Source organism: Caloenas nicobarica, chromosome 33 (genome assembly GCF_036013445.1).
Source record: "Caloenas nicobarica isolate bCalNic1 chromosome 33, bCalNic1.hap1, whole genome shotgun sequence".
Lineage (NCBI taxonomy): Eukaryota > Metazoa > Chordata > Aves > Columbiformes > Columbidae > Caloenas > Caloenas nicobarica.
The window spans coordinates 846,093-874,089 of record NC_088277.1 but is presented as its reverse complement, the minus strand read 5'-3'; the positions used below and the strand labels follow the sequence as shown (position 1 = coordinate 874,089).

Below are 27,997 nucleotides of genomic sequence, written 5' to 3'. Positions count from 1 at the left end.
CCGTGCCTCAGTTTCCCTCCGCACCCACCTCTCGCCCCGCTGCGGGGGGGGCGGCAGCCCGGACGCCGGGGTCCCCCGGGGGGGTGGCGGGCGGGGGGGGCTCGGGGGGGGCCGGGGGGGCCCCGGCGGCCGGGGGGGGCCCCGCAGCCAAGCGCTGCAGCCGCTGCAGCGCCCGCTCGGCCGAGAGCCGCGCCTCGGGGTCGGGGTCCCAACAATCCTCCAGCAGCTCCGGCAGGGCCCCCCGGGCTGTGGGACCCCCCCCGGCTCAGTGGGGGACGCCGGGACCCCCCCAAGTAGAGGCAGCCCCACTAAGGCTGGGACCCCCCCCGAGCACAGACACCACCCTCGGGCAGGGGGACCCCAAAACAGGGACACCCCCCCCCCCAACCAGGCAGGGGCCCCCTGCACATGATGCACCCAAGTAGGGACCCCCACATTGGGCAGGGGCATCCGTGGGTGCCCCCAAACGCCCCCCAGCACCCAGACAGGGACCCCCCAGTCCTGGGCACCCCCAAATACCCCTGAGCACCCAGACAGGGACCCCCCAGCCATGGGCACCCCCAAACACCCCCCAGCACCCAGACAGGGACCCCCCAGCCATGGGCACCCCCAAACACCCCCCAGCACCCAGACAGGGACCCCCCAGCCATGGGCACCCCCAAACACCCCCCAGCACCAAGACAGGGACCCCCAGCCATGGGCACCCCCAAACACCCCCCAGCACCCAGACAGAGACCCCCCAGCCATGGGCACCCCCAAACACCCCCCAGCACCCAGACAGAGACCCCCCAGCCATGGGCACCCCCAAACACCCCCCAGCACCCAGACAGAGACCCCCCAGCCATGGGCACCCCGGGGACACCCATGCAGGACCCCCCCCCCCGGCCACCCACGGGTGCCGACTGACCGGGGGGCCGCGGTGCCAGGCGGGGGGATGAGCGGCCGCCGTCCCTCGTCCACGGCCAAGCGCCGCAGCTCCGCGCCCGTGGGGCTGGCGCCCAGCTCAGCCTCGTACGCCAGCCGGAACGCGGGCACGGGGGCTCCTGCGGGGCACGGCCGGGGGTCAGCGTGGGGACGGGACGGGGTCCCCCGGGGGGCGCCCATGGGTGCTCACCGGGGCTGAGGGCTTGGCAGCGCGACAGGATCTCCCAGAGCAGCAGCGCCAGGGCGTAGACGTCGGCTTGGCGCAGCGCGCGGCCCCAGGAGCGCAGGTCCAGGCTCTCGTCCAGGATTTCGGGGGCCAGGTAGCGCTGGGTGCCCGCCTGTGCACGGTGGGGTGCGTGGGGCACGGGGGGCGCGGGGATGGGGCGCACACGGATGGCGCCACACGGGCTTGTGCAGGGGCCGTGCGGGCATGTGCACGAGGGTTAAGGGTTGCACTAGGGTCGTGTGTGCATGTGCATGAGGGTTAAGGGTTGCACCAGGGTCGTGTGTGCATGTGCATGAGGGGAGAGCTTGCACAAGGGTCGTGCGTGCACGTGCGTGAGGGTAAAGCTTGCACCAGGGTCATGCGTGCACGAGGGTTAAGGGTTGCACTAGGGCTGTGTGTGCATGTGCATGAGGGTTAAGGGTTGCACCAGGGTCGTGTGTGCATGTGCACGAGGGGAGAGCTTGCACCAGGGTCGTGTGTGCACGTGCGTGAGGGTAAAGCTTGTACCAGGGTCATGCGTGCACGAGGGTTAAGGGTTGCACTAGGACTGCGTGTGCATGTGCATGAGGGTTAAGGGTTGCACCAGGGTTGTGTGTGCATGTGCACGAGGGGAGAGCTTGCACCAGGGTCGTGTGTGCACGTGCGTGAGGGTAAAGCTTGTACCAGGGTCATGCGTGCGCGAGGGTTAAGGGTTGCACTAGGGCTGTGTGTGCATGTGCATGAGGGTTAAGGGTTGCACTAGGATCGTGTGTGCACATGCATGAGGGTTAAAGGTTGCAGCAGGGTCATGTGTGCATGTACACGAGGGGAGAGCTTGCACAAGGGTCGTGTGTGCATGTGCACGAGGGGAGAGCTTGCACCAGGGTCGTGCGTGCACGTGCGTGAGGGTAAAGCTTGCACCAGGGTCATGCGTGCACGAGGGTTAAGGGTTGCACTAGGGCTGCATGTGCATGTGCATAAGGGTTAAGGGTTGCACCAGGGTCGTGCGTGCATGTGCATGAGGGTTAAGGGTTGCACCAGGGTCGTGTCTGCATGTGCACGAGGGTAAAGCTTGCACCAGGGTCGTGCATGCACAAGGGTTAAGGGTTGCACCAGGGTTGTGCATGCATGTGCACAAGGGCACAGCTTGCACAAGGGTCGTGTGTGTACGTGCACGAGGGTTAAGGGTTGTACCAGGATCATGTGTGCACGTGCATGAGGGTACAGCTTGTACCAGGGCCACATGTGTACATGCAACGCGGCAAGGCTTGCACCAGGGCTGTATGCACGTGCACAAGCATAAGGCCTTGCACCAGGGCCGTGCTTGCACATGCACCAGGTCCCACCCTGCACCAGGGCCGTGCTTGCACATGGACGAGCGCTCAGCTTGCACCAGGGCTGCGCTTGCACCCGCACCCGCTGCCAGCAGCGCCGTCCCCATCCCCTTCTCCATCCCCATCCTCGTCCCCACCTCTGTCCCTTTCCCCGTCCCCCTGTCCCCACCACTGTCCCCATTTCCCCTCTGTCCCCACACCTTGCGGATGGGCACGGCGTGGTGGGCGCCGGTGCCAGCCTGGGCGCGCGGCGGCAGCGCCAGCGCCAGCCCGAAGTCCCCGATGGCGCAGGTCCCGTCCTCCCGCACCAGCACGTTCTGGCTGCTCAGGTCCCGGTGCACCACGCTGGGCTTGTACAGGCCTGGGGGACACGGTGACACGTGGGGACACGGTGACACGTGGGGACGCCCCCGCAGAGGCCGGGCGAGCTCGGTGCACTCACCGTCGCGCCAGAGCTCCTGGTGCAGGAAGGCCAGCCCGCGGGCCAGGGACAGCGCCAGGCGCACGCTGGTGGCCCATGTCCCCACGTGCTGCCCCAGGAAGTGGCGCAGGGAGCCCTGGGGACACGCGTGGGGACACGCGTGGGGACACGGGGCAGCCGCTCCGTGCACAACCCCGCTGTCCCCCCAACAGCTCACGGGGGCACCCGTGTCTGCGCGGGCACCTCAGCAGCCCCGGCACACACGTGTGCACCCTGACACCCCATGTGCACCCCGAGCAGCCTGTGCACACATGTGTACACGCCATGCACTCCCTTAGCACCCCGTGCACACCCATGTGCACCCCAAGCACACCCTTAGCACCTCATTCACACCCATGTGCACCTCAGGCACACCCTTAGCACCTTATGCACACCCATGTACCCCCTTAGCACCCCATGCACACCCCAGCACCCATGCACACCGATCCGCACCCTTAGCACCTTATGCACACCCGTGCGCACCCTTAGCACCTCGTGCACACCCCAATACCCATTCACGTCTACATGCACCCTTAGCACCTTATGCACACCCGTGCGCACCCTTAGCACCCCGTGCACACCCTTAGCACCCCGTGCACACCCCAGTACCCATTCATGTCTATATGCACCCTTAGCACTTTATGCACACCCGTGCACACCCTTAGCACCCCGTGCACACCCCAGCACCCATGCACACCCATCCGCACCCTTAGCACCTTATGTGCACCCATGCGCACCCCTAGCACCCTGTGCACACCCCAATACCCATTCACGTCTACATGCACCCTTAGCAGCTTATGCACACCCGTGCGCACCCCTAGCACCCTGTGCACACCCCAGCACCCATGCACACCCATGCACCCCCTTAGCACCTTATGCACACCCATGCGCACCCCTAGCACCCTGTGCACACCCCAGCACCCATGCACACCCATGCACCCCCTTAGCACCTTATGCACACCCATGCGCACCCCTAGCACCCCGTGCACACCCCAGTACCCATTCATGTCTATATGCACCCTTAGCACCTTATGCGCACCCGTGCGCACCCTTAGCACCCCGTGCACACCCCAATACCCATTCACGTCTATATGCACCCTTAGCACCTTATGCGCACCCCTAGCACCCCTATGCACACCCCAGCACCCATGCACACCCATGCACCCCCTTAGCACCTTATGCACACCCGTGCGCACCCCTAGCACCCTGTGCACACCCCAGCACCCATGCACACCCATGCACCCCCTTAGCACCTTATGCACACCCATGCGCACCCCTAGCACCCTGTGCACACCCCAGCACCCATGCACACCCATGCACCCCCTTAGCACCTTATGCACACCCATGCGCACCTCTAGCACCCCGTGCACACCCCAGTACCCATTCATGTCTATATGCACCCTTAGCACCTTATGCGCACCCGTGCGCACCCTTAGCACCCCGTGCACACCCCAATACCCATTCACGTCTATATGCACCCTTAGCACCTTATGCGCACCCCTAGCACCCTATGCACACCCCAGCACCCATGCACACCCATGCACCCCCTTAGCACCTTATGCACACCCGTGCGCACCCCTAGCACCCTGTGCACACCCCAGCACCCATGCACACCCATGCACCCCCTTAGCACCTTATGCACACCCGTGCGCACCCCTAGCACCCCGTGCACACCCCAGCACCCATGCACACCCATGCACCCCCTTAGCACCTTATGCACACCCGTGCGCACCCCTAGCACCCTGTGCACACCCCAGCACCCATGCACACCCATGCACCCCCTTAGCACCTTATGCACACCCGTGCGCACCCCTAGCACCCCGTGCACACCCCAGTACCCATGCGCACCCATGCGCACCCCTAGCACCCCGTGCACACCCCAGCACCCATGCGCACCCATGCGCACCCCTAGCACCCCGTGCACACCCCAGCACCCATGCGCACCCATGCACCCCCTTAGCACCTTATGCACACCCGTGCGCACCCCTAGCACCCCGTGCACACCCCAGCACCCATGCACACCCATGCGCACCCCTAGCACCCCGTGCACACCCCAGCACCCATGTGCACCCATGCACCCCCTTAGCACCTTATGCACACCCATGCGCACCCCTAGCACCCCGTGCACACCCCAGTACCCATTCACGTCTATATGCACCCTTAGCACCTTATGCGCACCCCTAGCACCCTATGCACACCCCAGCACCCATGCACACCCATCCGCACCCTTAGCACCTTATGCGCACCCATGCGCACCCCTAGCACCCCGTGCACACCCCAGCACCCATGTGCACCCATGCACCCCCTTAGCACCTTATGCACACCCCAGCACCCATGCACACCCATGCACACCCCTAGCACCCCGTGCACACCCCAGCACCCATGCGCACCCGTGCGCACCCCTAGCACCCCGTGCACACCCCAGCACCCATGCACACCCATGCGCACCCCTAGCACCCCGTGCACACCCCAGCACCCATGTGCACCCATGCACCCCCTTAGCACCTTATGCACACCCATGCGCACCCCTAGCACCCCGTGCACACCCCAGTACCCATTCACGTCTATATGCACCCTTAGCACCTTATGCGCACCCCTAGCACCCTATGCACACCCCAGCACCCATGCACACCCATCCGCACCCTTAGCACCTTATGCGCACCCATGCGCACCCCTAGCACCCCGTGCACACCCCAGCACCCATGTGCACCCATGCACCCCCTTAGCACCTTATGCACACCCCAGCACCCATGCACACCCATGCACACCCTAGCACCCCGTGCACACCCCAGCACCCATGCGCACCCGTGCGCACCCCTAGCACCCCGTGCACACGCCCCCCCCGCGCACTCACCCCCGGGTAGAGCTGCAGCACCAGGAGCCCCCCCCGCGCTCGGGGCCCGGCCGCCCGCGTCCCCAGCAGCCGGGTGACATTGTCGTGCTCCATGAGCGGCAGCGCCAGCACCGCCCGCTCGGCCGCGAAGCGCCCGGCCCCCCCCGCCGCGAACGCCTTGATGGCCACGGGCCGCTGGTGCAGGGTGCCCCGCCACACGGCCGAGAAGCGGCCGGCCTGCAGCACCTGCGGGACGGCACCCATGGGTGGCACCGGGGACACCGCGGGGCGGGTGGAGCCGGGCACCCAAGGGTGTCCCCGGTCCCCCCACACCCAGGGTCCCCATCCCCAGACACCCACAGACCCGGGCACCCAGCCCCGGGCACCCATGGGTGTCCCCAGTCCCCCCAAACGAAGGGACCCCCATCCCCAGACACCCCCAGCCCCGGGCACCCATGGGTGTCCCCAGTCCCCCCACACCAAGGGATCCCCATCCCCAGACACCCCCAGCCCCGGGCACCCATGGGTGTCCCCGGTCTCCCCAAACCAAGGGATCTCCATCCCCAGACCTGGGCACCCAGCCCCGGGCACCCATGGGTGTCCCCGGTCTCCCCAAACCAAGGGATCTCCATCCCCAGACACCCCCAGCCCCGGGCACCCATGGGTGTCCCCGGTCCCCCCACACCCAGGGTCCCCATCCCCAGACACCCCCAGCCCCGGGCACCCAGCCCCGGGCACCCATGGGTGTCCCCGGTCCCCCCACACCCAGGGTCCCCATCCCCAGACACCCCCAGCCCCGGGCACCCAGCCCCGGGCACCCATGGGTGTCCCCGGTCCCCCCACACCCAGGGTCCCCATCCCCAGACACCCCCAGCCCCGGGCACCCAGCCCCGGGCACCCATGGGTGTCCCCAGTCCCCCCACACCAAGGGATCCCCATCCCCATGGGTGACCCCATCCCAGACACCCCCATGTCCAGGGGTCCCCAGGCACCCATGGGTGACCCCACCCTATGCACCCCTATGCCCGGGGAACCCCAGGCACCCATGGGTGACATGAGGGGGACACCTCGGGTGTCACCTCTGGTGGGGGCTCAGCCCCAGGGACAGGGATCCCCGGGCACCCATGGGTGTCCCCAGCCCCAGGGTCCCCCAAACCCAGCAGCCCCAGCCTTGTGCCCACCCTGAACCGCTGCCCCGCCGCGGGTGCCCCCCAGCCCCCTCCCCATGCAGGTGCCCCCAGTGGGTGTCCCCCCCAGTATTGCCCCCTTAAGCACCCCCCAATTTGGGTGCCCCCCCCTCCCAGGCTCCCATCAGTGTCCCCAGCGTGGGTGCCCGCCATGGGTGCCCCCCACCTGCAGGAAGCGCAGCGCGGGCAGCTCCGGGCTGGGGGGGCCCGGGGGGGCCCTGAGCCGCCCACCCCCCCGCGGGAGCCGCCCCGGGTGGGTCCTCGCCCGTCGCAGCCCTGGAACGGGGACACGAGTGACACGGGGACACCGAGGACCCCCCCACCTGGGGACCCCCCCGACCGGCGACACGGGACCTGGGGACAGCAGGGACCCCCGGCACCCCCCACCAGGGGGACTCCGCATCTTGGGGACACCCCGCTCGCGGACAGGGGGACGCAGCACTTGGGGACCCCCCCACACCCAGGAGACCCCCACCCTGGGGACAGCAGGGATGTGGCATTTGGGAACCCCCATGCCCAGGGACACCCAGGGGACACAGGGCAGGGGGTGGCCCGTGTCCCCCCCTGGAGTCCCCCCGTGTCCCCCCATGGTGTCCGTACCCAGGACGGCCCCGCAGGTGAGGAGGAGGAGGAGGAGGAGGGGGGGACCGGCCCCCCACAGCCACAGGGTCCCCGCGGGTCCCACGCGACCGGGCGCTGGGGACAGAGGCCGCGGTGACACGGGGGCCCCCGCACCTGGCGGGGACCCAGGCGTCCGGGGTGGGGTGGCCCCCCTTTTCTTGGGGACCCCTGAAGGCCTCAGCGTCCCCCTGTATGTCCCCCCAGGCCCCCCATATGACCCAAGTCTACCCCCAAGTGTCCCCAGCCCCCCCATGTGCCCCTGGGTCCCCTCTTGTGTCCCCAGTCCCCCCATGTATCTCCAGGCCCCCCCCATGTGTCCCCAGGTCCCCCCTTGTGTCCCCAGGTCCCCTATGTGTCCACAGTCCCCAAAATGTGTCCCCAGGTCCCCCCATGTGTCCCCAGCCCCCCCATACGTCCACAGTCCCCCCATGTGCCCCCCCTTATGTCCCCAGCCCCCCGATACGTCCACGGTCCCCCCCATGTGTCCCCAGCCCCCCCTTGGCCTCCCAGTGGGTCCCACCCCCCCCCGTGCCCCCCAGTACCGGGGCCGTGCTGCGGCCCCCCCAGCGCCAGGGGGGTCCCGTTGCCGTTGCAGAGGTGACCGTGACACAGGCAGATGAGGACGGTGCCCCCGGGGGGGCCCGCGGGGCTGGGGGTGCAGGTGGCAGAGGGACAGGCGGCCCCCCCGCCCCCCCAGCAGCCTGGGGACAACGGCACCGTCACCGGGACCCCCCCCAGGGACGGGACAGGGGACCCGGCGGGGCGCCCCCCCCGCGCAGGCCCCACGAGCCCCCCTCCCTGGGCCCCCCATCCCGGCCCCCCCCGCAGGCCGCTGTAGCCGCTTCTCAAGGCCAAGGTCAAGCGCAGCGGCCGGGAGGAGCCCCAGGTGGCCGGGAACCCCCCCCGCGCTGCAGCCCCCCCCGGCAAAGGCAGGATCGGGCCCTTTCTGCCCACATTTAACCCCCCCCCGGGCCAGGATCGGGCCCCTTGTGCCCACATTTAACCCCCCCCATGCCAGGATCGGGCCCCTCGTGCCCACATTTAACCCCCCCCATGCCAGGACCAGCCACCCCCCCCAGAACAAAATCAAACCCCCACCCCACATCAGGACCAGTGCCCCCCCCCCTTGCCAGGATCAGGCCCTGTTCAACCCCCCGCCCCCCCAGGACAGAATCAGGCCACTTCTCCCCTCTCTCAGCCCCCTCAAGGCCAGGACTTGCCCCCCCCCGGGACAAAATCAGCCCCCCCGTGTCCACACCAGCCCCCCCAGGCCAGGATCAGGCCCCTTCACCCCCTATTCAGCCCCCCCCGGACACAATCAGGCCCCTTCTGCCCCTATTTACCCCCCCCCAGGGCCAGAATCCGCCCCCTCTGAGCCAGGATCAGGCCCACTCTGCCCCCCCCCGCCTCACTTCTGTGCCCCCCCCCCGGGGGTCTCACCCTGCACCAGCGCCGGCTCTGGTTCCAGATCCCGATGCAGCACTGGCCGGGGGGGCAGCGAACGGTCCCGGCCTGGGGGGCCCCCCCCGCCCCCCCCAGCCCCCCCCGCACGCTGGGGTCCTTGTACGAGACGCAGCTCAGGTTGTGGGGGCCTGGGGGGGGGGACACGGTGGTGACAACTCCTGGACCCCCCCCCCCCAAGAACAAAATTCCACCCGCCAAAAATAATTCTACCCCCCTCAAAATAATTCTACGCCCCCCAAATAATTCTACCCCCCCAAATAATTCTACCCCCCCAAAATAATTCTACTCCTCAAAAAAATAATTCTACCCCCCAAATAATTCGATCCCTCCAAAAAAATTCTACTCCCCCCCAAATTTCTATCCCCCCCCTAAAATTCCACCCCTCCAAAATGATTCTACCACCCCAAAATAACTCTACCCCCCCAAATAATTCTACCCCCCCAAAAAAGAATCCCCCCCGAATGTTTCTACCCCCACAAAATAATTCTAACCCCCCCAAAACTGTATTCCCACAAAAAGAATTCTACTCCCCCTAATAATTCTCCCCCCAAAAAAGATTCCTACCCCCCCAAAAAAATCCCTAGCCCCCCAGAAATTCCTAACCCCCCAAAATTTCTACCCCCCCAAAAATTTTCACCCCTCCGAAAACGATTCTCCCACCCCAAACCCAATTCCACCCCCCAGCAAAAGTTCTACCACCCCAAAAAATAATTCTACCGTCCAAAAATTAATTCTAATCCCCCCAAATTAATTCTAACCCCCTCCCAAATTAATTCTACCCCCCCCCCAATAATTTTACCCCTACAAAAATAATTCTACCCCTCCCCCAAAGAATGTAAAAGCGGCCAAAAATGTGTGTCCCCCCCCCCAGACCCACCTGGCAGCCCCATGGGTGCCCCTGCAGGATGCGAGGGAGGAGGAGGAGGAGGAGGAGGAAGGAGCTGCCCCCGCAAAGGGAGGAGAATGGGCGGGGGGGGGACACGGTGGGCACCACCCCCCCCGAAACACCCCCCCGCACCAACAACCCCCCCCCCCCCGAAACAACCAGCCGCACCCCCATCGCGCCCCTGCCTCAGTTTCCCCATTTGTGCCTCAGTTTCCCCACTCGGCGGCGGGTCCCTGTGCCCCCCCCTCCCCAAAATGTGCCCCCCCCCCCCCCGCAATGACACCCCCGCAGATCAGACAACGCCAGCGACTGGTGTTTATTACAAAAAAAAAAAAAAAAAAAACGAAAAAAACCCAAAAATTGTCTTTTTCTTTTTTTACAAAGGAGCCCTGAAAAAAATCCGACGGTTTCGCGTCTTTTTTGTACAAAAAATAGCGCTTTGGAAAAAAAAAAATCAAATAAAATAAAAATTAAAATAAAAAAACAACAACCCCCCCCCCCCCCCAAAAAGAAACGGGTTTGGGGGTGTTGTTAACGTCGGCCACCGGATTTGGTAAAAAAATCCAACGGAAAACCCCAAAAAAGTTGAATTTTCAGCATAGACAGAAGATGGAACAGTCTCGGATTATTGCCAGAGTGGGGGGGCCCCCCCGTGCCCCCCCGTGCATAGAATGGCCCCGACCCCCCCAAAATGATGGTGGGTTAAAGCAGGAGGGGGGGGGCCCTGACGCCCCATTCCCCCCCCCCAAACCCCCTGGGGGGGGGTATAAAAATGGGGGGGGTATCAAAGTTTTTGGGGGGTGGGGGGTTGTCCCCAACCTGTCCCCCCCTTAACAAGGCACATTTTTGTGTGTCCCCCCCCCCCGCCCAGGGGGTGTTTTTGGGGGGATTTTTTGGGGGGGAGGGGGGTTGGGGGTGTTTTTTTGGGGGGGCACAGAGGCAAAATGGGGGTGAATGGGTCCAGCTGCCCCCCCCCCAATTTTCTGACACCCCCCCCCCCAAATCCTCTGACCCCCCAAAACTCCCCCCCCCAAACACAGGGGAGGGTGTGTGTCCCCCCCCCACTTTTCCATAGGAAAATTAAGTTCCAATAGGGACAATGGGGAATGTCACCGGGGGGGGACACACCCCGACCCCCCCAGCAGAGCCCCCCCAGTTTGGCACTTGATTCCTGCTCGACACCCCCACATTACAGGGGGGGTTAAGGGGGGGGGGTAACAAAAAATATATCTGGACAATTAAACCCAAATTCCTGGTTTTTTTACCAATTCTCTGTAGTTTCCAGTCTCGGGGGGGGGGGGAAGAGACACCGCGCGGGGTGGGGGGGGTCGGGGGGGGCTCATAGTGCTTCACAATTATTAAAATACAAATGCGTAAAGTTTCCTATATAAAAATATACAAATGCAAAAATATATAATCGAGAGAGAGAGCGAGCGGGGGGGGGACACACACCGGGCCGGGGGGGGGCAGCTCCATGCGCCCCCCCCCCAGCCCCCCCAGCGGAGCTTTTGCCTTTTTTTCATCTTTTTTGAATTAAAAAAACCAAGGTAAAAACACCTTCGCCGCTTCACAGTTTGGCCGGATTTTGCCGGGGGGGGGCGGGATTTTTGGGGTGCCCCCCCCCCCCCCCCTTGGCCCCCCCACCCCACCCCCAGAGTAATTTTGGCAACCGCAACCCCCCCCACATTGGGCAGTGAGGAGGGATTGGGGACACACGCATACACAATGGGGGGGTCACTGGGGGGGCCCCCCCCATCCTGCCAAAAATCAAATAGTTTTGGGGATTTCCCCCCCCGCCCGCCCCCCAAAAACCGCTGGTGTCGGGGTGGGGGGGTCACGGAACGGAGAGGAAAATCGGGGGGTTCTGCCCGACCCCCCCCCCAAACAAAGGGGGGGTACAGGGTGAGATGGGGGGTCCCCAAACCACAAGGGGGGGGCCCAAAACCGCAATAGGGGGGTCCCCAAATTGCAATGGGGGGGCTCAGAACTGACCCCCTCGCTCTGAACCGCTTCCCACATCCCGGGGGGGGGTAGTGTTGCCCCCCCAGACCCAATTTGGGCTTATTTCACCCCAAAATCTCTGCTCGCCCCCCCCCCCCCCCCCAGCTTTTCTTTGGGGGGGGGGTGTGGGATCCATGTCCCACCTTTTTGGGGACAAATAACCCCCTTTTTGGGGAAAAATACACCCCCCCCGCCATGCACCCTGAGATGAACATCGCCCCCCCCCGGTATTTGGGGGGGGGGACATGCCAGGAATGGGGAAAACCAACCAAGTTTTTCCCCAAACGTCCCCGTTTTGAACACCCGGGGGGGGTTGATCCCCCCGTCCCGTGTCCCCTCCCCGCAGGGACCTCTTGGCAGGGGGGGAAGCGCCGTCCCCCCCCCCGCAAGCTGATTTATCCAGATTATTATTAAGACCAATGGCAGCCTCATAAAAAGAGGTTTTTTTCCCCAAAATTTCTGGGGGGGGGGGGTGTGCCACACGCGTCCCATCATGTCCCAGTGTCATGTGTCCCCCTCCTCAAAAAAAAATCCCCCCCCCAGTGAACCTGCACAAACCCCTTCCAGGCGTCGCGGCACCGCCAGAGCCAGGACTAGAGAAAATCAAAGGAATTTTCGCCAAAAAAAATAAAATCAAATCGGCTGCAAAATTAAGTCCGGTGAAGGGTGAGGGGGGGGCGGCTGTTTTTACAAGGCCGGGGGCGGGGGGGGCAAAAAAAAAAAGAAAAAGCAAAACCTCACCCAAAGAATTACAAAGAAACGGAAGAACGGAAAAGCGAAGCGGAGGAAAAGGATGGGGGGGGGTGTGTGTTTTTTTTCTTTTTTTCCGTTTTTTTGCGTTGTTCGCCGGTTACAATGGGAAAGTGGGAGGGCTGGGGGGGGCACTGGCCGACCCCCCCGCGGGGGGGGCACAACCCGCGCCAGGATAAGGCATCCAAGAGACCAACGGTCGCAGCAAAATCTCCGCTCTCTCAAATCAACACATTTCATAGTTTTATATATATAATAATAATATAGAATCTTTTTTTTTCTTTACCTTTTTTTTTTTTTTTGCTTTTGCTTTTTTTTTTTCCTTTTTTTTTTTCTTTGCCTTTTTTTTTTTTCTTTTTTTTTTGGTGTGGTGGGTTTTTTTGTGTGTTTTTTTTTTGTTTGTTTGGTGTTTTGTTTTTTTTTTTTTTTTGCTAAAATGTTATTCCGAGGATGGCAATTTTTTCTTCCCCAAGGCATGATGGCGCGGAAGGCCACCTACGGGACGTGGATTTGGGCAGGAAAAAAAAGGGGGGGGGGGGGGTGGAAAAAACAAAACAAACCAAAACAAAATAACGAAAACAATCAAATAAAATAATAAAGTGAAGCGGAAATTAATTAAAAAATATACAGATCGCTCTGGCCTTCGCGCGGTCACCGGAGGCGGGTCCTGGGGTGGGTGGGGGCTGCGGGTGACACGAGACGGCGGCGCTGGGGTGAGCGCAGCTCGCGGCCCCCCCGGTGCGTGTGTCCCCCCCCCCCAGCGTGTTGTCACCTCGTGTCCCCTCAGAAGCCGTTGCCGCTGATGTTGATGGACTGGAGGTCGGCCACCTGCATGACGTTGATGCCGCTGGTGGCCAAGCGCGCGATGCCCTCGGGACAGATGGCCTCCATGGCCACCATGTTGGTGGCGATGAGCGCCGAGGGGGGGGCCCCGGCGCCCCCCGCCTCGCCCGCGGCCCCCGTGTCCATGGGGACGCTCATGGCCACGCTGCCGCCCGGGCCGCCCTTCTTGTTCTGGTGGGTCTTGATGTGCTTGGAGAGGTGGTCGCTCCGCATGAAGCGCTTGGGACACTCCGGGCAGGCGAATTTCTTCTCCCCTGGAAGAAAAAAAATTAACAAATTACGGAATAATTTGGGGGGGGGGGGGGACATTCAGGGGTCGCGCGGCCCGAGGAGCTGCGGTGAAAAGGGTCGTTTTGTGGAATCGCAGAATTATTTTGGGTGGAAAAGCCCCTCGAGGGCGGCAAGTCAACCCAACGCAAACGTCCCCAAGAGCCTCATGGGTTCGACCTCCAGGGACGGTGACTCCGCCACTGCCCAAAATGCCTTTTGGCAAGAGATTTGGTTGCCAAGAGATTGGATTTGCCCCCGGCTTTGTCTCCGCCACCTCCCTGGGTGACCCGGGCCGGGGTCTCGCCACCCTCACCACTGTTTTGGGGAGGTTATCCCCATTTTGGGGGCATTAATCCCTATTTTGGGGTGGTTATCCCCATTTTGGGGACATCAATCCCCATTTTGGGGAGGTTATCCCCATTTTGGGTGGTTATCCCCATTTTGGGGGCATTAATCCCTATTTTGGGGTGGTTATCCCCATTTTGGGGACATTAATCCCTATTTGGGGAGGTTATCCCCATTTTGGGGAGGTTATCCCCATTTTGGGGGCATTAATCCCTATTTTGGGGTGGTTATCCCCATTTTGGGGAGGTTATCCCCATTTTGGGGACATCAATCCCTATTTTGGGGTGGCTATCCCCATTTTGGGGACATCAATCCCCATTTTGGGGAGGTTATCCCAATTTTGGGGTGGTTATCCCCATTTTGGGGTGGTTATCCCTATTTTGGGGACATTAATCCCTATTTTGGGGAGGTTATCCCCATTTTGGGGAGGTTATCCCAATTTTGGGGTGGTTATCCCCATTTTGGGGTGGTTATCCCCATTTTGGGGACATTAATCCCTATTTGGGGTGGTTATCCCCATTTTGGGGGCATTAATCCCTATTTTGGGGTGGTTATCCCCATTTTGGGGACATTAATCCCTATTTGGGGAGTTTATCCCCATTTTGGGGTGGTTATCCCCGTTTTGGGGATGTTTATCCCCATTTTGGGGTGGTTATCCCCATTTTGGGGACATCAATCCCCATTTTGGGGTGGTTATCCCTATTTTGGGGATGTTTATCCCCATTTTGGGGATGTTTATTCCCATTTTGGGGACGTTAATCCCTGGTTTGGGGACATTAATCCCTGGTTGGGGTGGTTACCCAGAGGGGGTTATTTTTATTTTTAGGGGGTTTATTTTTATTTGTGGGAGGTTTATTTTTGGGGTGTTTATTTTTATTTGGGGTGGTTTATTTGTGGGGAGTTTATTTTTATTTTGGGGGGTTTGTTTTTATTTGGGGGGCGTTTATTTTGAATTTTTAATTGATTTATTTTGGGGTTTTTTATGGATTTATTTTGGTGGGTTTTATTGATTTATTTTGATTTTTTGTTATGATTTATTTTGATTTTTTGTTATGATTTATTTTGATTTTTTGTTATGATTTATTTTGATTTTTTGTTATGATTTATTTTGATTTTTGGGCTGTTTATTTCAATTTTTTAAAATTTATTTTGATTTTTCTTTAATCTATTTCGATTTTTCTTTAATTTATTTTGATTTTCGGGCTTTTTATTTTGATTTCTTTTTAATTTATTTCAATTTTTTAAAAAAAATTATTTCGATTTTCAGGCCGTTTCTTTCGATTTTTTTTTTTTTTTAAATTTATTTCAATTTTCGGGCTGTTTATTTCGATTTTACTTATTTATTTATTTATTTATTTATTTTTTAAAAATTTATTTCAATTTTCAGGCTGTTTATTTCGATTTTACTTATTTATTTATTTTGGTTTTTTTTAAAAAAATTATTTTAATTTTCAGGCTGTTTATTTCGATTTTTTTTTTTTAATTTTTTTTCGATTTATTTCAATTTTTGGGCCGTTTCTTTCGATTTTTTAAAAAAAATTTTTTTTTTTTTTTCCTTTTAAAATTTATTTGGATTTTCGGGCCGTTCCTCTCCCCGCCGGGCGGCCCCCTTCCCTCCCGCCCACCTGTGTGCGTGCGCTTGTGCCGCTGTAGCTCGTCGGAGCGGGTGAAGCGCTTGCCGCAGAGCAGCCAGGTGCACACGAAGGGCCGCTCGCCCGTGTGCCACCGCAGGTGCGCCCGCAGGTGCGACGTCTTCCCGTACACCTTCCCGCAGCCCGGGATGTGGCAGATGTGCTGCTTTTTTTTACCAGGATCCCCGGAGCTCCTGAGGACAAAACACGAGCAAAAAAGAAATATTCAAACCAACCCCGAACGGCACCGAACGGCGCCGAGCGGGGCGTTTTTGGGGTGTTTTTTTCGCAGTTTTTTGGCGGCGCAGCCTCACCTCCCCTCGCTGTCCTTGCAGTAGGGGCAGGTACACGCTTCCCTGCGCGTTTTGCGGCCCTGCTGGGGCTGGGGGTCCGGGCTGGTCTCTCCTTCCTCCACCGCCGCGCTCTCGTCGCCCAGCCCGTCCCCGCTCGTCCCGTGCAGCCCGAGCTGAGCACCGTGGTCGCCTGGAATCACAAAAAAACGGGGGTTACCGGGAGCTCCACGGCGGGAAAGCCCCAAAAAGGGGCTTTTTTTGCGGCTTTTCACCACGGCGGTGAAAGGCGGGGGGGGGTCTCAGCTTGATTAAAGCAGTGGAAGTTATTTGAATCAACAAGAAAACGTCGCCGAGGGAAAATGGGCGATTCTCCCAATCGCGCCTTCCTATCAACCTCAAAGTCCTTTCTCCAGTGTTTTTTGGGCTGAAAGGGGCAGTTTTCCCCTTTTTCAAACGTCTTTCAAGCTTAAGCCTGACGGAACCGACGACTCAGGAGCAAATCTACAGAGCAGATTCCAAAGCAGCCCCCCCCTCAAAAAACCAAAAGGAGCGATAAATCAAGTGGGTTGGAGACCGGACTCTTCAGCAGAATCCGTCAGCCAAAATATTATCGGCAAGCGCCCGCCGGTTAATTACTGCCATTATAGAAAGGGGAAAAAAAATATATATATATTAAAAAAGCCATCAGAACCGCGGCCGGAGCCGAGATGGCAGCGTGAACGTGGTGGAGATAAAACACGTGTGTCCCCGACAGCAAACGACGCTGAGATTTGTCACTTTTTCCCCCCAAGATCTTCTCCCGCTGCAGGGAAATGAGGCTGCGTTGGGGTGAGTTTTACCCCAAAATATCCATCTGGGGCCTTTTCTGATGCTGTTTATCGGCAGCTCCGGCGAGGACGAGTGAACGGGAAGGATCGTACCCCTGGCAGAGGCTGCTGGGGACGTGGGGACACAAGGGACATCGTCGGGGACGCCGGTTCGCTCGCTCCATCTCCTCTTCCCAAGGACCTGGAAGCTGCTTCTTCAATAAGGAGCAGGAACGTCAGAAAAGCTGCGGTTCCCAAAAACGAGCCCATGGTCCTGCCGCTGGTGTCCCCGGAACGAACGTCACCGCCCGGCGTGGGGACGGAGACGTTGCGGGACCACAGGCGGTTCCGCTGGGACAAGCGCAAAGCGACGAAATTGGCTTTAAAAACCTGGTTTTTGGTGTCGTGTCTTCTCCGCAGGGCACTGGAGAAGGATAAACGGCAGACTTAGGCCAGGCCTAAATGTCCGTTTGGCACAGGCTGGGCTCTCCCTGCGGCCCAGAGGGAGTTTCACAACTTGGAGACAGCGAGGGGGTGACGAAGACTTTGTGGCAGCCGCAGCTGTCCCCGTGCCCCGGCTTTGCCGTTACCAGCAGGTGTCAGTGGCGCCCAGCAAAGCCGGGCTTAAGGCCCAAGGCCACCAGGGATCGATCCCCGGGTACCTGTGACACCGGACAGATCCACGGTGGCATTTTGTGGTCAGGAAGTGGGGATTTATGTGCACAACAGGGTCACTCTCCACGTCTGGGCTTCCTCCGAAAAGAGAAACGGCTTCGACTTCTCCGGGTAGCGGTGGCATCGACCGGAGCTTCACTGTCCCGCGATTTCAGGACAAAAAAATTGGGGCGAAACCTCTTCAGGCCCCTCGCGACACGTGTTTACAGCCTAAAACCAGCACGGAGGGACCACGGATTTCTTTTTTTTTAAGCTTTATAAGCCAACGACGACAGCTTGTGCTCCTGAGACAGATTATAGAGATTTCCCCGTCGCGGATGTGCCGTCCGGGGGGAGCTGCTGTAAAACATCAAAAAAAGGGAGAAGACACAAGCGCTCGCCCCAAAACACGCTCGGGAGGAGGAGAATCCAGCCCTGATGTCTCAGAACCGCTTCAATCTTCAAAGACGCAAAAGCCTACGCAGCGTTTTATAGTCATACGGGGGGAGGGGGGCGGAAAAAACCCAAATCCTCCTTCTGGTAATCTATGGCTCACATCTGATGAAGGGATAAATAAATTACGGCGAGAGAAGACAGATCCTGTACGTACACGCTTCGTTCTTCGCATTTCAGGCCGCGCCGAAGTCTCCAGAAAATTGCAGTTTGAGGAGGAAGCTCGGCGGAGGGAAACAGCTGGATAATTTATGATTATTATCTCCGCTAATATAGATCGCTTCTAAGACTAAAGCTTTCATGAAGGCTGCCAAGCTCAGGGCATTGAAATCCTGAAAAAATAGATGTTAATAGAGCAAGGAGGGCAGTTTCATCCTTGGAAAACGCGGGGAGGGCCCCTGAGACCCCCCCAGAAGAGGGGTGGGTGAGTCGTGTGCTGGTCTCAGCCTAAAAAAAGACCAAAGCGGCCTAGTCTTGGCTTAGGGCTTCTCTCAAGACAAGGTTTTTCTTGTCTTGTAACTCATCAGGGGAGAAAAAAAAGCTTCGGTTCAATCGTTTTATTTAGCAAACTAAAGTGAGGTGAGAAATGCCCGTGTACGGAGGAGAGGAGAGTTTTTAGATCCACCCCGGCTGACCTTAGAGAGGGGAACAGAGCCCGTGGTCATGTCTGGGGAGGATCTGGATGAACAAAAAGCCCCAAAAAGCCAGTTTCTTGTGCGACGCTCTCCCCAAACCCACCATCACCCTCACCCCGCCAGATCAGCTGCGCGAAGGAACAAAAGTCGCTTCTCTAACGCGGTCCCCTTGACTTACATCGCCTTCGATTTCCTCGCTAATTTGCAAAACGAGTTAATTTGCGGTAGGTGGTGTAAACTAGTTGACAGTGCAAACGAGCCGAGCTCTCGCTCGGTGCTTTTTGGGAGTTACAGGACGCACAGCGCCCGGCTGTATTTTTGAAGCTGGACCGCAACGCTTTGAGTAATTGTGTTTTAATCCGGAGTTTTAACGACTTGAAAAGCCGCGCGGCAAGTTCCGCGATATCCTTTAATTGCCGGAGGTTTCTGCGTTACAATAAATGACGCTTCCTCTGGAGAAGAAATAAAGAGGGAGCCGGTGGGTGACGAGCGAGGGGATGTGGGTGACCGGGAAGGCACCTTGTCCCATTTTCAAGACCCCTGAGCCCCCCGAGGACTCTATAAATACCTTTATCACGCTGTAAACTGAAACGCAGATCTCGTTTGCCCTTCTAATTCCAGCCTGGATTGCTGTTAAACTGGGATGAAGCCTCCAGTCCTGCCAAAGCTTTCACTGGCACCAGCAACCGGCGGCTTCACCGGCAGGTCCCACCCAACCGCGCCAAAAAATAAATGGGGTTCGTTAAATGATGACGCGGGGGGAGCGGGGAAGGAGGAGAACGCCCAGGTGAGATGGGGAAGGGCCAGCGAGCCCGAGCCCGGCCCAAAAGAGACGGAGAAACCCCCGTGGGCACCTGAACCTCCAAATTCTTCCCGTCTATCACTGGCGAGGGCAGATGCTTTCTCCGAGCTTGCGGTTTCCATCACATCCCTCTGCAGAGAGGGGCGATTCGCACGTGTACCGCTCACGGGATCTCCCCCAGACCCCCGCGCTGGGACGGGGAGATGCTGGACGGCGTGAAAGTCTCAAAGCGGGAAGCGACGACGCTCTGGAGCGGAGCCACGTGGAGATCGCCCCGCTCGTCCGCGGCTCCTGCGGCGGGGAGATAAAACCCAGGCTCCCCGGCGGGGCCGAGGCCGCGCAGATAACAAGGAAACAAGGGAAGATTAGAGGCCGGCGAGACGGCGCGGAGCCGGCGAGGAAACTCCTCCGCAAGGAGTCACGGGGTGTGGAGCCCGACCAGTCCGACCAGCGCGGCGGAAAACACGCTCCCAGTGCCGGGAGGCCGAGGAGGAGCAGGGATAGCCCAGACCCATGGCACAAGCTCGCTGGACAAAGCCACGCTGCAATGGCACCGTCTCTATATCACCATCACTCCCTTTCCCCAAGCAGAGCCCCGGATATCGCGGGATTTGTGTCATTTCTTCCCTAAACCGCCCTCTTTATTACAGCAAAGAGTGAGGTGAGCCAAGGAAGCCAGGACGGTATTTAAAGTCCAGCCCAGCTGGAGTTTAGAGGAGGAAATGTCACAATATAATTATTTTCTGACGCGGTGTCACGGGTGTAATGAAACAAACAATTAAGGAGAGATCCTGTCAGGGCTCGCTGGCCCGAAACCGGCTCCGATTTCCCTCCTCTCGCAGCCGATGCCACGGGGAAGGCTCAGCAAGGCTACAAAGCTGCCCTTAAAAACCAGAAAACAGGAGACAATCGGGTCTTTGTGCCCTGGGAAGAGCCCTGGACGAACAAAGTCACAGCCCAGAGCTGGGGACGCGTTTAATTAAACAGATTTCCAAGAGTTACTCCTTCCCCCACGAAAGATTTGGAGTTTTTGTCTTTCAGAAGGACGCCACCGCTACGTCCCCGTCCCACCGCTCCGTTCGACCGCAAATCTCGGGCCAAATGACGGAGGGAGCCCCGAAAAGGGAGCGGGGGGCTACTGCACCCCTCGGTCCCCCCGGAATAATACAGAATGTGGCGCTGGGCTGTTTTGCACAAAACCGGGGTTGAAGCCGCTGCTGCCGCCTGTTTACCCAGCACATACCTGGCACTTTATCTCCGAGGGGACTCTGGTGGGGACAGGGACCTCACTGGCAAAACCACACGGACACTGAGCTAAAAAACGTCCTCTCGTCCTCCCTACAGTTCAGTCAAAAGGGGAAGAGAAACCCCAGCGGCGCAAACTTCTTGAAATCGGCCCCGGTTCGCATGGCACAGCGTCTCCTCCACGCGAACGTCCCCTCCCCGAGCACCGGGGGGACAGTCGGGTGACACTGGGACCCCACCGAGGCACCCAAGTGTTGCAGCACCCACAGACTGAGCTAAATTTGCGCAGGAGCAGGAATCTGATTTTTTAAAGGCATTTTCAAGCGCTGCTTTTCTCCAAGGGGATCTTTCCCCTCTTTGGAAAGGAAACCGAAAAGCAGAAATCTCATCAGTGGCCCCCCCTGGGCCCTCAGGACCGCGTTCTTATGGTGCCATCGAGCAGGGGTGTCGGAGGGTCCCCGCAAACCCTTCCAAACCTGCACCCCGCTCCGTATTTTTCAAACGTCACAACATCAAAGCGCGGCCTGAACGTCATGCCCTCCAAGCAGAGCCCTCGGCTGCGGTTCCCGGGGCGGCCGCCGGTGAATTTGTCGCTGTGGATCAAGAGCTCAACATGTTGAGCTATAATAAAAAAAAAAAAGGAGGAGAAAGAGAAGGAGGAGAGTGGGCTGGATGGGTGGTCTCTGGAGCGTTCCCACCTCCGAGGGCAGAGCCAGGCGCAAATACAGGAACTAAAAGTCGCCCACGCGTTTCGCCGGCACCTTCAAAACAAGCGCCGAGCGAGGGGATCCCGCCAAACCCGAGCAGAAAAAGGCTGAAGGGACCCTCCACCTCCTGCGTTTCCACCTATCAAATAAGTGACGCGCCATCAGGTCCCTTCTGAGGGCAAAAGCAAAGGTGCTGGAGCACAAGCGAGTGTCTGGGCTCAGGGAAATCCGAGGATCAGGCTAATCCAGACCGCGGTGATAAACCCGGCGAGCCCACGAGCCGAGCGGCTGGAGCAACAGCCCAAAATACGCTGCAAAACAAGCCGAGGAGAGCGGCTGCCGCCTCCTCTCTTGAGGAGGAAGCACGAGTCGGATTGAGCAACATCTTTTGCTGTGACTAAATCTAGCGACCGCCTTTTTAGCCGGAGCAAAACAAAACGAAGAGGAAAACAGTGGCAAAGCGAGCAGAGCTCCTTCTCGGCAGTGATTTCCCCGCAGAAGGCGTTCGCAACCCCCTCGTACGGGCAGCACAGCACTTCCAAGGGGACGATGAGCAGGTTCCAGCTCACGCCCCGTGTCCACAGCCCCCGCCGGGGGTCGGGGGAGCTTTGGGGAGGCGAGCGGGGAGCCCAGCGCCAGCAGGAACATCTCGGGCGGGATGAGCTCACAGCGTCCCACGCCAGCACCCAACTCGAGGCTAAATATACACCTAACAGCCTGTCTTTCCACCCCTGCGAGGAAATCCCCCACGGCTTCGTGTCTGGTTGTTTTCTAGGGGGATTTAAGTTATTCCTGAGTTTCGTAAGGCTGGGACTCAGCTCCACGCCCCAACTCTGACCTGAAAACCCTGGGGCAGGACAACAGCCTCACAAAAAACCCCACGATTCACCCTTTGCAGCGCACGCAGCGTCCCCCCGCTCCCCGCACATCCCTCCTTCCCCATCCACGAGCACCTGCGCTCTTTCTCTTCCTGGAATCACATGCCCGAGAGTTAACTCGATCAGAAACTCCCCAAAACGAGCTTCAGTGTCTCTTGGTGATTGGCAGAGCTTTAACAACTTCCTTCCCAACTCGCCAAAGCTCTTTGGCATCGATCGCCCCCCTGGCACCCCACAAAGCCCAGACGGCGCAGGGCAGCGGCCAGGCCGCTTCGTTTCGCCTTCCATTTCCTCTCGCCAGGCTATGGAAAACGAAACCGAGACAGAAAGAACCTACCGGCGGCATTGGCGATGGCGAGCGGCAGCCCCTGCAGCTGGTGCACCTGGATCCCCGAGGCTCCCAAGGCACTGAGGTTAATAGTCTGGAGGCCCGGCACGGAGGAGAGCTGGGCGGCGTTGACGGTGACGGTGCCACTGGGGAGGGAGGCGATGGGGGTGAGCGCGGTGCTGGTGCTGCCCGTTTGGCCCAGTGACACTCCCTGCATGGGGGCCAAGGTGATTGTCTGCGCCTGGGGGTTCTGAACCTGGAGGTTTTGGAGCTGGATGGTCTGCCAGCTCACCTGGCCGTTGGGACCGACCGTGGGCGTGCGGATGATGATGGGCCCAGAGTTGGGGACGGCTTGGAGCTGCAGGTTCTGCAGGGCGTCTTGGGAGATGGCTTGGGTGGCGAAGGTCTGGCTGGAGAGAGGGGTGGTCTGCAGGGCTTGGATCGTCTGCCCTCCTTGGACCAGCTGTGGCTGGATGAGGATCTGCTGCTGCTGCGACTGCTGGCTCTGCTCCCCCTCTTTCTGTGCCCCCGTCTGCAAAGCCACCCCCGAAACCTGGCTCTGCAGAGAGTCCGAGCTGGGGCCGCTGCCGACCCTCTGGGGCGTCTGCGCCTGGACGTTGGTTCCCACCGTGGCGCCGGTGGAAAAATTCATGATCCCCACGTTACTGGTGGTAGTGGTGGTGGAGTAACTGTTGGCATTGGTAAAAAAGGCGCCGGAGCTGGCATGGGACGTGGCCGTGTTGGTGGAACTGACGGCGGCGCCCGAAGTGACAGGCTGGGAGCTGCTGTCCGGAGAACCGGAGCCGCTCAGCGTCACCGTCTGCGAGGTGGGGGCCAGGCTGGCGGCCACGCTGTTGACGGGCAGCAAGGTGATGTTGCCGTTTAGAGCCACGGGGACGTTGGCCACGTACTGGGTTTGCCCCGAGAGGCTGTTGTTGGCCAAACCCACGCCCTGGATGGGGACGGCCTGCTGCAGCAGGTTGGGCATGGCGATGAGGTTACTCGTCCCCGCTCGGCTCGTGATGATCTGCTGGTTGGTGCCGGGGATGATCTGGAGCTGCCCAGACGCATCCTGCTGCACGTTGACTTGGGCAGGGGTGGTGGCGAACTGGAGCTGCTGCCCGTCGATGGTTTGGAACTGAGGAATGACCTGGTACTGGATATTCGGGATGACCCCCGGCAGGCCCGTGAGCACCTGCTGGTTCTGCAAACCCGACGCGGTCGTGACCACGTACTGCCCCGCGCTCACGGGACGGCTTTTGGAGCCGTCCCCACCGTTGCTGCCATTGCCGCCCTGTTCTTTGGAGGCCGTCGGCGTGCTGGAGCCGGCGGAGATGATCTGCCAGCCGTTGGCGGACTGGGCGATCTGAGCGGCAGCGGCCGTCAGGTCCAGCTCGCCGCTCCCGCCCTGCTGGCCCTGCGAGCTGTTGGAGTTCTCATTGGGAGACTCGATGCGGCTGCAGGTGGCCGCCAGCAGAGCCAGCGGGGAAGGCTGCGACTCCTGGGAAGGAGAAGGAGGAGTTAAGGAAGGCGGAGGCAGCCCCGCTGGGCAGGGCGAAAATTAAAAAAAAAAAAGAGGAGAAAAAAAAAAAATTAAAAGAGAAAGCAGGGAGGAGCGTACTTGGAAAAGATAAACACTCCTTCCTGAGAATACCCACCCACAGCCGGAAAAATACAGCTGCCAGACACAGAGCTGTCAGGCCAGGACAGGGTGAACCCGCAGGGAAAAGCCCTCTGGGAGGGAGGAAAGGGGAGAGAGGCTGCACGGAAAAGGGGAGGAGAGACAGGAGCCATCTCCTCCACCCCAGAGCGGGCAAATCTCCCCACGGGAGAACAATTCTGGGGAAGTACAGTCGTCTCTGGGCACTGCGCCCTGGAGAAGGGCCAGTGGGGGCTGCGGTGTTTACTGGGAGCACTGGAACTGTCGTGTTTTCGAGGGCACAGTGCGGAGCTGGGGGAGGAGGGGGAGGCGCGGGCGCTGTGGGTCAGTGCTCCAGCGGGGCGTTTGGCAGCGTCACCGTCCCTCGGTGCTCGCTCACCCTTTCTCTTCCTCTCCCCGGGGAGCGGAGCCGCCGTAACGCTCGGCTGGGCCAAACAAACACCTCGGCCCGGCCCTGGACTTTGCCACGGGGACAGCGAGTTCCCTGGGGCCGGCGGCTCGGGGCTGTTGGTCCCCTCCCCGCACTCACCTGGCCCTCCCCACCGCCCGCGCTGCTGGTGCTGCTGGCGTCTCCTTCGCCCTTCTCGGGCTTCACTGGCGCCATCTCCTCGGGACTCTCTTGGTCTGTGCGGGTGGGAAACGACAGCAGGAATTACAGACATTTTCGGGCGGGAGCTGGGGATCGGGGGCGCGAGGGCAGATGGGGTGTCACGGGCCGGGCGGGGGGACACGTCACGTCGGCTGGCACTCCGGGGGGGGCCCCGTGTCGCTGGCGCGAAGGGGCTGGGAAGCGGAGGGAGCTGCCAAGGGGAGCTGGCAGCGGGACAGGCGGGGGAGGACCCGGCCCCGCTCCAGGCCCCGGCTCCTCCCCGCCCGCCCGGGACACTCCCTGGCCCCCCCCTTCCCCACCCCCTGCCCCGGCCCCCCCCCGGATCTCCCCTCCCTGCCCTGCCCATGGGATTCCCCAACGTGGATCCAGCCCACGGGGATCCCTGGCCGGGACTCCCGGCACCGCACGGGGGTCTCTGCTCCCCAGGTCCCCCCCTCTGCCACCCCCCTCCCGCCTCGTCCCCTCCGCTCCCCCAGCAGCGCTTCCCTGCCCCCCCTCCCCCGCCCCAAACCCCCCCCCGCTGAGCCACACCGTCCCCACGGCCCCCAGGATTCACCGCCCCCGCCACCTCGGCTCACCCGCCCCCGCACGGCGCCTTCCCCGGGGGGTCTGGATCGACACCCCCCCCCCCCAACACCCTCCTCCCCGCGCCCCATCTCCCGGATCCTCCCTCGCACCGCCCCCCCCCCCGCGCCCCGATCACCGGGGCCTCCCCCATCACCCCCCCCCGCCACCGCCGCCCCCTCCTCCGCTCCCAGCCCGGCCCGGCCGCCGGGTCCCTCCCCCGAGGCCTTCCCCCTCCCCCGGGTCCCTCCCCCGGCAGGTCCCCCCGGCGCGGCGAGGCGAGGCGAAGGCCCGGCCCGGCGGGGCCCGGCCCGGCGTGGGGCGGGGCCGCCTCTGGCCCCTCCGAGCGGGCGGGCGCCGTCGTTCTGCGTGTGGTTGCGGCCGAGCGCCCCCCGCCCCGCCGGGGCCCGTCCTTACCGCTCATGGTGGCCGGGGGGGACGAGCCCAGAGCGGCGGCGGGGCGGGGGGAAGGAGGGGCGGGCGCGCCCGGTTCGCTGACGAGGCGGCCTAACCCCGCCGGTGACCGCCAAGGGGCTGCCGAGGGAGGGAGCCGCGCGCCGCGGCCCCGGCCCCGCGGCCCGCCCCCGCCGCCGCGCCCGCCAATGGGACGCGGCCGCGGGTGGGCGAGTGACGGGCGCTGCGGCCAATGAGAAGCGAGGGCGGGCCGGCGGAGGGGGGAGGGAGGCGGGAGGGGCACCGCCCCCGCGGCCCCGCCCCGTGCGGGAGGGGGAGCGCCGCGGGCGGCGGCCAATGGGGAAGCGGGAGGGGTTGGCCGGCGGCGGCGGGAGCCAATCAGCGCCCGCGCGGGCTCGCAGGGAGACCCCGTATGGGAGCGGCCGCGGCGGCGTGGGCCGCGGCGTGACGGGCGCGCCCCGCCGCCAATGGGCAGGGGGAGGCGGGGCGGAGGGCTGACTGGCAGGAGGGCTCGCCAACCGACCGCGCGGATGGCGCCGCGCGGGGAGGGAGGCTCGGCTACTGACGGGCGCGCTGCCCAATCCTAGCTAGGAGGCGTCGGCGCCTCGCCAATGAGAGCGGCGGCCCGTCTCAAACTAGCCAATAGGCGGCGCGGGGAGGCGGGGCGAGCGGCCGGGCTGCGCCCTTGGAGGGGCGGCCTGGCGGCGCCGCGAATGTGGCGGAAAAGGCGCCATTTTGGCGCTGGCTCCGCCCCGGCCGCGGCCGCCGCTTCACACGGGGCCGGACACCCCCGAAGCCCGGGCGGTGTCCCCGGGCCGGCCACACGAGCTCCGTAACACGGGCCGTGTCGCGACACCACCGCTCCTTGCCCCCCGCCCCGCTCTTTCCTGTCGCGACCCGCCTCGGGCCTGTCGCGACAGCCGCCGTCCCGCTGCGACATGTCGCCACTGGGCCTCGCCCCCCCCGCCCCGGGGCCCTGTCTCCCCCCCAGCCCCTGTCGCGACATGCCCAGCCCTGTCACGATAGCGCCTGTCACCAGCTCCTCCCTCCACCCGCGCTCTGGGAACGGGCTTTTTTTGGTGGCGTTTCACAGAAAAAAAAAAACCAAAAAAAACACCACCACGATTTACACAAACACCAGGTTTTTAAAGCAAGCAAGGGGCCTGGGGGGCCGCGGCCACGCGGTCACCGCGGCGGGGGAGCCCGCAGCCGGTGACGAGCAGCGGGGGACGTGAGAGGACGTTTTAATGTCTTTTTATTTTATTTTCCTGCCTTCCGGCATCAAAGCCGCCCCCCCGGCCCGGGCCGCCGGTCCCCCCGCTGCCCGTCCCGCCGCCCGCCGCCCTTTGATGTCCCCCGGTGACGGTGACAGGGGACCCCCCCGCGGCCCCTTGTCCCCAGCCCCGGCAGCGGGGGACACGCCGGAGTCCCCTCGCCCTGAGCGAGGCGCTGGCTTTGTCCCCCCCCGCGTCACCCCGGCCCCGCTGTGGCCTTGGTGTCACCCCCACGGGGGGACAGCGGGGGTGTCCCCGTGCCCCCCGCCCCGAGGGGACGTGGCGGTTCCTCTCATCCCCGCCACGTCCAGCTGGCTGTGGCGTCAGCGCTTGGGGACGGGGACGGGCCCGGTCCCCCCCCGCCGTGCCTCGGTTTCCCCTGCTGACCCGCTCGGGGACATGTGGGGACGCACAGCGTGTGGCCACCCGGCCCCCTGCCTCAGTTTCCCCTCCTGGCAAGGCTGGCAATCCCCCCCCCCAGTAACACACCATTAACCCCGCTGCCCCCACACACGTCCCAGTAGCACCCCAGTCCCTCCCAGTCAGTTCTCAGTACTCCCCAAGTCCCCCCTAGACCACCCTCCAGGCCCCTCCCAGTCCCCCCAGTTACCCCCCAGTCCCCCCCCAGTTCCCCCTTGTTTCCTCCCAGTCTCCCTTCAGTCCTTCCCAGTCCTCTCCCAGTCTCCCCCAGTCCCCACCAGTCATGCCCCGTCCTTCTAGTCCCCCCCCAGTTCCCCCCAAGTCCTTCCCAGTCCCCCTAGTCCCTGCTAGTCCCTCCCACTCCCCCCCAGTCCTCCCCCAGTCCTTCCCAGTGCTCCCCCAGTCCTTCCCAGTCCCCCTAGTACCCCCCAGTTCCCCCCCAAGACCTTCCCAGTCCTTCCCAGTCCCCCCAGTCCGTCCCAATCCCCTCCCAGTCCTTC

At 61.6% G+C, this 27,997-nt stretch overlaps 2 protein-coding genes across 4 annotated transcripts; both read right to left on the bottom strand.

Moving 5' to 3' along the window:
• Positions 1 to 7: 7 nt before the first annotated feature.
• Positions 8 to 9,918, bottom strand: AMHR2 (anti-Mullerian hormone receptor type 2). Its single transcript, XM_065654187.1, has 11 exons — positions 9,906 to 9,918; positions 8,977 to 9,156; positions 8,107 to 8,265; positions 7,544 to 7,678; positions 7,110 to 7,219; positions 5,778 to 6,002; positions 2,906 to 3,128; positions 2,664 to 2,824; positions 1,115 to 1,262; positions 894 to 1,043; positions 8 to 246 (listed from the first exon to the last, which is right to left on the bottom strand). Exons 1-11 carry the CDS (start codon positions 9,916 to 9,918, stop codon positions 8 to 10), a joined length of 1,743 nt encoding a protein of 580 aa, XP_065510259.1.
• Positions 9,140 to 25,943, bottom strand: SP1 (Sp1 transcription factor). 3 transcript variants are annotated; one of them, XM_065654387.1, is made up of 7 exons: positions 25,807 to 25,943; positions 24,745 to 24,839; positions 22,565 to 24,056; positions 16,069 to 16,237; positions 15,749 to 15,948; positions 13,438 to 13,762; positions 9,140 to 9,156 (listed from the first exon to the last, which is right to left on the bottom strand). In XM_065654387.1, the coding sequence occupies exons 1-6, from the start codon at positions 25,811 to 25,813 to the stop codon at positions 13,449 to 13,451; spliced, it is 2,277 nt and encodes a 758-aa protein (XP_065510459.1). In that variant the 5' UTR covers positions 25,814 to 25,943; the 3' UTR covers positions 9,140 to 9,156; positions 13,438 to 13,448. The 3 variants fall into 3 exon arrangements, with proteins under 3 accessions (XP_065510459.1, XP_065510458.1, XP_065510457.1); XM_065654386.1 differs by lacking the exon at positions 9,140 to 9,156 and adding an exon at positions 13,049 to 13,348; XM_065654385.1 differs by lacking the exon at positions 9,140 to 9,156 and having other exon boundaries at positions 13,049 to 13,762.
• Between the last annotated feature and the right edge of the window lie 2,054 nt (positions 25,944 to 27,997).

Coding starts and splice junctions, on each gene's coding strand:
- AMHR2 (XM_065654187.1), bottom strand. Junction 8,266..8,976: donor CCCGGGGGGGGGGCACAGAA/GTGAGGCGGGGG, acceptor CGTTGTCCCCAG/GCTGCTGGGGGGGCGGGGGG. Junction 1,044..1,114: donor CTGCCAAGCCCTCAGCCCCG/GTGAGCACCCAT, acceptor CGTGCCCCGCAG/GAGCCCCCGTGCCCGCGTTC.
- SP1 (XM_065654387.1), bottom strand. Junction 24,057..24,744: donor CGGGCGGTGGGGAGGGCCAG/GTGAGTGCGGGG, acceptor TCTCCTTCCCAG/GAGTCGCAGCCTTCCCCGCT. Junction 13,763..15,748: donor GCACAAGCGCACGCACACAG/GTGGGCGGGAGG, acceptor TTTTTCTTCCAG/GGGAGAAGAAATTCGCCTGC.